General features: G+C 27.7%; 1 protein-coding gene across 6 annotated transcripts in view; it reads right to left on the minus strand.

The window, feature by feature from the left end:
* Positions 1–8,547, minus strand: part of LOC106683910 (trafficking kinesin-binding protein 1) — a 173,972-nt gene extending 165,425 nt beyond the window's left edge. The window contains exons 1-2 of one of the 6 annotated variants that reach the window (XR_001343619.3): positions 8,023–8,287; positions 7,363–7,473 (exon numbers count right to left, since the gene is read on the minus strand). Coding sequence is in view for 2 of the 6 variants with exons in the window: in XM_014425660.3 (XP_014281146.1) it covers positions 5,547–5,588 (42 nt within the window). In the remaining 4 variants the exon portion in view is untranslated. Of the gene's footprint in view, positions 1–5,546; positions 5,882–7,362; positions 7,474–7,580; positions 7,949–8,022; positions 8,288–8,404 lie in introns of those variants that run through there. The other 5 variants (XR_001343620.3, XR_001343616.3, XR_001343617.3 and 2 more) reach the window with 5 other exon arrangements.
* Between the last annotated feature and the right edge of the window lie 3,044 nt (positions 8,548–11,591).

Genomic DNA, 11,591 nt, shown 5'->3' on the forward strand with positions numbered 1-11,591 from the left:
TATTGTGTGACGTCATTCTCGATTTAACTGACCAAGTAACAGACTCTCAGCCATGTTAAATGTTATTTCGTTTTACCACGGCAAAAGAAGCCAATTTTTTTCGATTTAACACGAGTTTTTCCATTTAACACGCTTTAACATAGATCATGAATACCCCTAATGTACAGTTGTAAATACCAATAAGTTAAAAAAAAAAAAAAAGGCAATCCGTCCCAGCCGGACCCCGCCCCCCACGAAGAATCTCATAGAGCGATCCATTATCACTTTTGAAATATTTGCTTAAAACGGGAATAAGAGACTTTAGGGTGATCTAATCGAGCAAAATTTAAAAAGCACCTGAAATTTGAAAACAGCGTGTAAGGAAGGATCCTTTCTTACCTTTTATAATCATTATTTTTTTTTATAAAGATAGAAATCTATCTGGCATGTAGATCTAAAGCTCTGTACCTAACCGATGCTACAAACTACAATGCAAACTCCAATAAGGAAACAACAAATACTTGATCTCTGATTGCGAAGTTTTCAGAAATATATCTTCAAGTATTATTATATTTATCTTATCGCAATCACACCTTTTAATGATATATTGGAAACCTAACAAGGATAAAAACCGTGATATGCACTTTAAATGATATGTTAGAGTACAGAATAGAATCAATATGAGTTTTTTTTTTTAATTCGTATGTTTTTTTGTTTTCTTTGAAAGGAATACTTCAATAAGGAGTAGAAGAATCATTATTTCTTTCTTATAAAACTATTTTGTGATAAAAGTAGAGAGACGAATTTGAGATAATTACTACTACTGATTTTTTTTTAAGAGATAGTCAAATATTTGTCTGTGTTTATGCTTTCAGATGCAACTGAATCGATTTTTATATATAACTAACAATACTTCACGAATGAAAGAATAATATGACTTACTTTTTGCTAATATATCAATAGCTCGCTGAGTACACATCGTAATGAAATATAGATATTCGGTTAATCTACGTACTTACGTACCTACATTAAAAAACAAAAATAATTATTTATTATTAAAATATATTGTGCTGAATGGGCGGAGATCACAGTGTCAGGCTGTCAGAATTCTAAGAATTTATGACCTTTGCAAATTCTCAGAATACATTAAAATATTGCTAGAAGGTTTTGTCAACTACAATTGCTTCAAAGTTCATGGTACACAGAATTTCACCCCAGACATTGCGAGCGAACGACTTGCTGGCCACCCCTACGAGGGTATATCATTAGGGTATATTAGTACAAGAGCCGGGAAGAAAAAAAGGCAGTTATTTCACCCCAATTTTTGATTACTTTAATGAAAACTACGTATAATTACTAGTCAAAATTGATGAGTCTGCCAAGTACAGGTAGGGAAATAAAAAATGACGGCTGTTTCAAAACCTTAAAAAAACATTAATTTTTCATTCGGAGCTCTATGTCTTAAAAACTGCCAACAACACTAGAAAATCTAAACAAACATTATTTAAAGAAGAGTAAATTTTCTGAAATATTTGCCCTAAATGAGCTATTTACATCAAATAGTTCTCGAGATATAGCGTTTTAAAAAGGAAAATTTCTTAAAAATCTACTGAAAGATTAGTAGATAGTGAATTTATTTTGAAAAATCTTTTTTTTTCTTTTTTTTTAATATTTATTTATTGCTATTTACAACTGTACATTATAATAAATTTAGTAAATCTGATCTAAGTTAAATTGGAGTGTTACAGGCGTGTAGAGAAACTACCCATTGGTAGCACTCTAGGAAAAATCTATATCTCAAAAACCATATATCAAATAGTTCTCGAGATATAGCGTTTTAAAAAGGAAAATTTCTTAAAAATCTACTGAAAGATTAGTAGTTAGTTAATTTATTTTGAGAAATCTATATCTCAGGAACTATGTGACGTACAGATGTCTATTAGCACTCAAATTAAAGCTAGTTTAATGGACTATAAAGAAGTTTATGACCTTTACCTTCGTAGGAATAGTAGTTTTCATGATATTTGCTATAATGAATTGATTTATAGTCGTCCGGACATTAAGTTTGATTTATGAAAAACTTCATTTCAGAAACTATTGGACCTACAGATGTCTGCCAGCGCTCAAATTAAAGCTAGTTAAATTTACTACAAAATAGTTTATTATGTTTATCTTTGTAGGAGTAGTAGTTTTAATGATATTTGGCAAAATAAACTCAAAAGATGTTAATTTCTAGTTGTTCGTATAAAATGTTGGATTTTTGAAAAAATATATCTCTAGATCCATAAGGCGCACATATGTCTGCCAACACTCAAAATAAATTTAACTTACTATATAGTAGTTTATGACACTTATCTTCGTAGGGGTAGTAGTTTTGATGATATCCACATATGAATATAAATTTGGCAAATGAAAATTTGTCCGAACAACTATAAATCAATTTATTTTAGTGAATTTCATATAAACTATTACTCCTACGAAGATAAACATCATAAACTACATAATAGCTCATTAAACTAGCTTTAATTTGAGTGCTAATAGACATCGAGTACGTCAAATGGTTTTTGAGACATAAATTTTTCAAAATAAATTCACTAACTACTTATCTTTTAATACGTCCTATACAACATTTTTATGAAATGTTGCTTTTTAAAAAGCTATATCTCGAAAACTATTTAGCGTAAATAACTCTATTAGGGCTCATATTAGAGCAAATTTACTCTTCTTTAAATGACGTTCTCTTAGATTTTCAATTGTTGTTGGTTGTTGTAAAGATAAAGAACTCCGAATAAAAAATTAATTATTTTTAACGTTTTGAAACAGGCGTAATTTTTTATTCCCCCCTACGCATACTTGGCAGACTCATCAATTTTGACTATTAATGATACATAGCTTTCATTAAAGTAATCAAAAATTGGGGTGAGATAATACTGCCTTTTTTCTCCTCTTGGGCTTTTGAACTATATGTACTCGTACATTAATTGAACACAATTGAAGCACTGATATCAATTGAAGGGATTATTTGGTGAAGGAGTTATGTTACAAATAGTAAATTTTAAGAAAACAAAGTTTAATTTATTTTTTGGAGCTTATGTTTTGAAGTGTACATAGCCCCATCTACATATATGTAATTCAGTTATTAATTGCATTTTGAGGATATAGTATCTCACACTAGCTAGATAGGCTTGAAAACCTACCCTTTTCATCCACTTAATCCTTCAATTAAAAGATAAAGTGATAAGACAGTAACTATAGTAACACAAATGGTAACAAATAAATAATTTCCCACTCTTAGTGTTTTCTTAAATTTTTATTGATTAAAAAATCATTCAATAGAATTAGTAATACTTATTTATTATTCTTCAAAATAAACGAATTGATTGGCAAATAATAACCATGAAAAAACGTATACTTTTTGCGCTACGCTCCGAAAATGCTAAATTTTTCTTTACCGAAAAATTCGGTGCAGTCTTATATTCTTTACGAGAAAATCGTGAACATTTATCAAAAAGTACCACCACAATCGGATAAAGGGTGGCATTTTTGGCAGTGCATGCGCATAAAGTAGGAACAAAAAATATTTTTTTTTATATATTAGATTTTTGTGTAGGAAAGATTACATATAAATATTCTGCTTAGTACATTTTTTATTATTTAACAAAAAATCTTTATTTTAATCAGTTTATTTTATTGTAATTTTAAAAATATTTTTATTAAATATTATTTTACTGTATTTTTTATTATTATTTTTTATTACTATTACGTATTTACTTTTGATTTTTTGTTAAAATGTATATATGTTATGATTATGTACTTACATCCCTAATGCCTATTGGCCTTGAGTGTGGCAGAATGTATTATTTCGGCACTTTTTTAAATTTTTAATCAGAAGAAATTATTTTTTTTTTTTTACCTCACTAACGCCTGCTGAACAGATTCGATACTTAGGACTTCGTCTTGAAAAGAGACTTACTTGGAATCCATAAGACTGAAACAAGAAACTGCTCGTAGATTCCGATTGCTACACCTACTTGACAAACGCTCTACAATACAAAAAATTAGTATACACTACGATAATCTGACAAATTTAGACATATGGAATTGAACTCTGGGGCTCCCGCATCCAATCCTTACAATCCAAAATCCTACGTAAAATCCTTGATGCTCCACATTGCGTTACAAATAAACTCATTCACAAAGACCTTAATATCCCATTCGTTACAGATTTGGCCCAAAACAGATATGCGTCTTTTCATTCCAAACTCCTTACCCATCCATCCTAGCCCATTAATTCTTAATCTCTCATCCTTAACAATCTCTGATAATCCTCCTAGGAGTCTGAAAAGAAGATGGCCACGGGACCTTCTAATTTAAATTAATGCTTGAAGTACTACCAATGTAATGTATGTTCCTTCCCAAGATTTTCAAGTGTAAATGAAACATAAAACATATTAACTTATTGTATTTATTCTTTGTACAGTTGTTAATAAATAAAATAAATTTTATAGTGAGATAAGAAACGAAAAAATAAATTTTAAAAGAATGAAAAACATAATAAATTCAATACAGAAGATTAAACTACAAATTAAAAATCATTAAACTGAGCATAAATATCTGTTTGGTAATAAATTCAAATGTAGCAGTTGTTAAAATAAGTAATATTTTATTTTTTTATGTTTAATTTTATTACTTAGCTATTTACACTCTAATTAAATTGGTTGTGTTAAAACTGTTTATATCACAGACCTTCTTTATCAATTAGTTTTCAAATACTTTGAATACATTTTATATCTCAATTTTGATATTCAACGTAATAATTGATCTAAAAATGATTTTTTTTTTTATTTTGTAGTAGTTATCGACATTTAAATCCATTAATTGATGTTGTTCTTTTTCCCCTTTTATTCATATAATAACTCTTAAAGTTACAAAAACAAACAACTAATTATTAATTAATCATTTAAACTTTCAAAAATAATTAATCTTTTTAATTGATTTAATAAGCAGTTAGAAAATTCAATAATAAAAAATACAATAAAATAAATCAAATATTTAAAGAAAAGTAATCCAAGTAATTTAATGAAATAGAAGTAGCGAAAACAAGTTATATCAAGTCACTCTGCCTCGAACTCTGAGCTGCATTGAGAACAGCTTTAAGATTGACAAGTGAGATAAGCTTTTCCACACAACCATTTTATCAAACCTGAGAGAGAAAAATCAAACAGGCACTGAAAATTTTACTAAGAAAAACTGAACAATCTAATAGTTTACACATTATCAAGAAAAATGAGAAGATCTCTAGGAATTGTTTTTTTTTTTATAAGTAAACTAACTTATTCATCTGATTCCTCAATAGACATGATAATAAACTTTAATTTAATGACTAAAGTTTATAATCCTGTCATAAAAACCTTTTATAACTAACAACAATTAATAATTTATACACCAATAAACCCAATGCAATTTTTTTTAATATACCTGATAATTTTTAATTTATGGTCATAGCTATTTCGCAAGTCTGTCCTAACACTAATCATAAAAATAATATAACCTAACCAATCACATACCTTTTTTTTGCGATTTTTTCCACAAACTTTAAAGGGAAACATTTAAAGTTATTAAAAGTATGTATAAAAAGAGTTAAATAAGTCTAAAAAACTAAATCAATATGAAAAATATTGGTCAACTATTTTAACTTAACAAAACACCCTCAGTGTATGTAAGGCTGAGCTGTAGTCAATAGAAGTCTAAATTGTTTGTGCTTTTACTAAAAATTAGAGAGGCAACAGTCGTTACGTTTTAAGGCGCCATTTTGTCCTTGTTCAAAAATACTGATATATTATTCAGACAGGCAAGCTTCATTAACATAATTTCTTTTTTATTTAGACCAGTCTTTTGCAATGTCTTACTTTATGTAAGACAGAAAATTTGTTTTTAAAAATATACTTGGGTAAAAAAAGAATTTTCCTACTCCACATATTAAAAAAAAAAGAAGGAAATATATAAAAATCATAAAAGCTATAAATCCCGAATATACAATAACGTAAAATAAAAGCTTATGATGATTTAAAACCAAACTATTAATACAAGCAAACTATTATGTCCAAAGTTATGTAAAATAAAATTCCATATCTCTACTAATAAGTAAAAAGTGATAGACAATTATGGACATTCCTTATACCAATAGGACCAGGCAACACCAGAACTACATTAGGGTAAAAGTAAGTCTGCTCCACAACAGTCCAAAAAAATATAAGAGAGCAAACATTGTTAAAGGTAATTCATCCTTAGTATTCTTGGGAAATGAGTGCGATAATTACTATAATGTGTTCTACTGATTCATCGCATTAATAAAGCAATGTACTCTTTCCATCTTAAGTAGACTCAAAATCTTAAAATATGATTCTCAGCCCGACATAAAAATCCATTAAATCAAGAAAAAAATTCAATTAGTGTGCTTTAGCACAGGATTTTGCCATTATCTTCCAAATAAGAACTAAGACTCTGTATCCGAACTTATAAAATCTAAATAAATAACTGAAAAAACATAGCTAAGACTAATTTTCAATATTAAAAAAAAATTGTAAAAATACAAGAAACTCATCAATTTGACATGGTAATTTTTAAAATCTATACAATAATAATACTAAAATTCATTCTACGCAAACAAAATTCATAAAAATAGACTAAATAACAACTATCATAAAATAATTCTCTCCAGAGAACATATTAATAATCTCGTATCATTTTCAAGAAATAAAATTATAAAACACAAGTACCAATTTGAAAAAAATATGTTTCTTAGTACCAAAAAATGTTACAAAATGTACAAAATTCATATTTTCAAGGAATTTATTTTAGTAAACTAATAAAATTATGAAATTGAATGATTGACATAATAAAATATATTTTCTACACGAGCAATATCACTACTGAAAATAAGGAAAAAATCAAAATAGATAAGCAAGAACTATGGCTATATTTCAAGGGGCAACAAGAGAAAAAACAAAGGCAAAATCTATTTATACTGATGATTTCAAACTATTTAACTCCTAAATAGCTGTCCGCACATAATTAAACTTTAATTATATTACGTATAAAGATCAAATCAATTTTGAAATATTTACTGACAAATGAATAAAACTCATTTTTAAAACAAACACATTTCAAAATGTATGAAGATATTTTCATGTTTTTTAAAGTTTTCTTTAAAAGTTACGAAATGCATCAAATATTTTCTTAAGTGGTAACTAAAAATTAAAAAATTAATACATTCTACATTTTTAGATTTAATTAAATAATCCTAAACAAGCAATAACTTAAGAATTAAAAAAAATAAAATAAAATGTTATTGTTTTGGTAAAATATTAAAAGTAAGCTTACCTGTCAGTTTGATACAAATATAATCCACACACACACACACACACTAAAGTTTAACTGATGATAGCAAAAGGAGGGAGTAGAGGGAGAACATTTTGAAGATGAGTGGTTTTTCTGTAAATTAAAAACAATTATTAACAACAAAAGAAGTCATCAGGAGAATTTTGATAAATCAAATTAAAATTACAAAAAATGGTAAGCAAAAACAACCCAATAATTACAGAACATAGAAAGGAAACATAGACTGAGGCCTAACCAAGGTTTATAGAGCCCAATTGATGATTCACAGGATGTAAGCATAGTCGTTAATGTAACTGAGTAATTTATTGGTTTTTACAAACATGTCACATAGAAGCTTCTTAATTATGAAAAAAACAAGAAATTTAAAATTATTTAACCTTTATTCAACACAGAAGAAAACTGACATTTATGCAAAGGTAATTAATTTCCATTTACGGCACAAAAACAAATAAACCGATTACTAAACAAATATTGCTGATAACATGTTACAGATCATATTAACATCCTTGAATAAAATTATTTCACAAAAGCAGAATATTAGAAAACTATAATACAGAGCATTACACATATAAAAACATGCCACTAATCCTAAAAATGTGGTAAGAGCAATATATGTGTTTAGCAACTATGAACTAATACAACCATTTATAGATTCAGCAACACTGGTATGAAACACTTCAGTTCATTGTGACAATTGTGAAGATAAACTAATCAATGACAACACAGTTCAACACCAATGAACCAATAACACAATAAGAACAATTGGTGGATCATTAATAAATTCTATTGCACTGACATGTAGTCAAAATTCGTCATCTGAATTAACATAAGATACGATTACTCCCGAAATACTAAATAAGTTTGTTTATTTACGATATCATGGGCAAAAGACAAATTGAAAAGTGAGAACGTTGAGCAGGTCAATAAATGTATTTGACATTTTATATAAAATAAAGCTGAGGTTGTTTTTGCTATTCCATTAAGCGATAATACTTTAGAGCAATGTATCTGTTTTAAATCATACAAACAGGAGAGGTATGCTGCCATTTAGGATTATTTTAGTCTTCAATGAGCCTAGACGAACGTTGATATTTCATAACAAAACTACCATTTTCACGGTACTGCCTTTACAATTAATGTAAACGGTCAAACTAAAATTAATTTTAAAAAGTGCCGACTATTAAAGATATAGTGGTTACTAAACTGTATTCTGATACCTACATAGACAACTGATATGAATTTTTAATCATTAATTAGTTTTCATTTATTTGAGTTTGACATTAATAGTTCATGATTGAAGAGGTTTTTTAAATCTTCATTAACTCGTTTATAGATTCGTTATCAAAATGAATCCTTCAAAAAAATCTAAAAGTTTTTAAGAATTTTTTTATGAATTAATTACCTCATTGAAACCAAGTTACAAAACCTTTATTCAAAATTTAACGATCAATAATATCAGCTGATTGTTATCAGGCGCCAAATCGAGGAGGTTACCTTTTTGTGATAAAAGTTTAGCGGTTGAACTAAAATGATTCTTGAATTATTTTATTTATGTCTATGTTATAATCTCGGTAGTTTTTTATCAATTAATTTGAATTGTTACTTCCAACATGAAATAAATTGGTTTTCACCTGCTTGTCAGTTAATGCTTACAATTCCTTTCCTGGCAAGATTGTCAAATTTAAATTTTATCCTCCACTGGTTCATCAAAATGTATTTCCTATTTATAGAATTGATCAATCAGATATTAAGTATCAATGATTTATATGAAAATAGTTTTCATTTTCAAGATTTGTATGATCACTTTATTCCTATACCTTATAAAATCATTTTTTTTAAAATTATAATTAATATGCTGGAAGGGAGTGGGTTGCTCATTGCTAAGGCAATGGACTACTAACTCCAAGGATCTGGACTCAAATCCATGTGGCAGGTAATTATTTTCTGTTTCACTTTAGGCATGAGTCAGCCCTGTGGTTTTGGGAGCCCTCAGGGATCTACGAAGCCTCATGAAGTGGGTACCTTAATTGGGTAAACAATCTGGTAGTCGAGCTTGACTCTGACCAAATCACCTCCTTGCACAACCGTTGCTCGAGTAACAGTACTTCCTTATAAAGTACTCCACCCCTGTTCCTTCATGGATTGTAGTGGTACAGATTTATTTATTTTTTTAATGTGCTCGAATTATATTAATTAATTAATGATGAGAGATAGTTGACTGGATGAATTATATGAGGAAAATATGGTTGGGGGTGCGGTCAAAATATAACACACGATTAAATAAGTTATTTCAACTTATTGTGTTATATGTTTACTGTAACCACCAACCATCTTCTACTCATATATTAATTAATTACTTCAACTCTTGTGATTCAGTGGTCAAATTAAAATCATTCCTATATTACTTTATTTATGTATTAGATATAATCTTGATAGTTTAATCTTTTATTATTTAATTTTAATTTTTAATTATTACATGAAATAAATTAGTTTTCTTCTACTTGTCAGTTAATGCTTACAATTCCTTTTATAACTAGATTGCCAAATTTAAATCTTATTATCTGTTTAAATTAAATTAAATCTTAAATCTGTATTAGTATAGCAAAAGTTACATTTCCGATTTCTAGAATTCATCAATCACATATTAAGTAACAATAATTTATATAAAAATATTTTTCAGAGATTCGTCATTGTATTACAAACTTAATTTCTGCTTATTTACCTTATAAAATGACTGTCTTTTTAGTATTATTAATATGACCGAAATTATTTTCATATTCTTTTGTGTGCCTAAATTCCATTAATCAATTACTTTAATACACAGGCTGGTTCGACAAAAGTGTCTACCTAAGAACTAAGCGTCTATTGGTATGTATAAAGGGGAATCGAAAGGAAGATTTTCTTAAATGTGATATCTTGCATATTTTAAATAGTGTCAATAACTTTGACTTAGATTTATGTTTTTGAGAATGTAAAAAATAATAATGTAAAATGCTTTTCTCAATAATTTATACGTTATTGGAATAAATTAAAGTTGTACAGTTGTTTGTTTAATTAAGACCATTTGTTTGGAAGGATGTAAAGATATTTTCATTGTAATAACAAACTTTAGTGCTTACCTACCATTTCTACTGGAAACAGGATGGGCATTTTCTTCACTTTAGTTTGTCCAGTAAGCTGGACAAAATTCACGAAAGGAAGAACATTAGTGTAGGGTACTTGTGTAGATTATGAGTGACCAAAAGGACTGCCAGTGGCATATAGGGAAAATACTGCACTGAGGTAAGTTAATACATCAAAAAGTGATAAAATATTACCTCTCTTAAATGAACAATTCTAGCATACCTCAAATTCCCAAAACTACTCACTGAAACTAATCTTAATAAATAAATAATTTTATAACATAATAGCTGACTGGGACTATACAGGACCTCAAAACTTGTTGTAGTGAATCACATGCAGAAACTTAAAAAAAAAAAGAAATAAGAAACTGAAAATTATTGTGAATTTAAATAATACCATAACTAAAAGATTGTATATTGTGTTATTTTCTATCTACTGTTACTTGTTTTTTATTGTATTCTTTTCTCTAAATTTGTACTGTAAATTAAAATTGTATAGTTGGGGGATAAACTTTTCACTAAACTAACACTAAAACCACTGGTTGTTTTGTTTTTCTAATAATAAATAAAAGATAGTTAAAAACATTAATTTTTTATTTTGTTCTGATTAGTATTTATTTATTTTCTCCATGACAAACAAAATTTTCCATAGTGGAAAAATCAATCCCACCCTGATTGGAAGTAACAATCCCCATGTTTTTTTTCAAAGTAATTGTTGAAATTATTTAATATTTTCTAAAATAATGATAGGAAAAAATAGGCATATAATCGCAGTGAGACATGTTTATTTTCAGAAGATTCATTTATTTTTTTCAATTAAGGGGCCAATTTAGTTCATATTAGTAAAGCATATGAATCATATGCTTTATCATAGGTTTTGGATTCAAAAGTAATGTATTTTTGTGATTTTGATAAGTTAAGCTAAAAGTTATCAACTGTTGAAATTAGTAAAACAATCATCATTAAATTACAGTTTAATTTCGCAGTATAGAAACATAATTAAATATTCTTGATTAATAATAATGATGATCAACAAAACAGTACATAAGGTTCCTCTCAGGTTCATGCTAAATAAAAAGTCATTCAATG

The sequence above is a fragment of the Halyomorpha halys genome, unplaced genomic scaffold (assembly GCF_000696795.3).
Source record: "Halyomorpha halys isolate HHAL.00 unplaced genomic scaffold, Hhal_1.1 Scaffold527.1, whole genome shotgun sequence".
In the NCBI taxonomy this organism is placed as follows: Eukaryota; Metazoa; Arthropoda; class Insecta; order Hemiptera; family Pentatomidae; genus Halyomorpha; species Halyomorpha halys.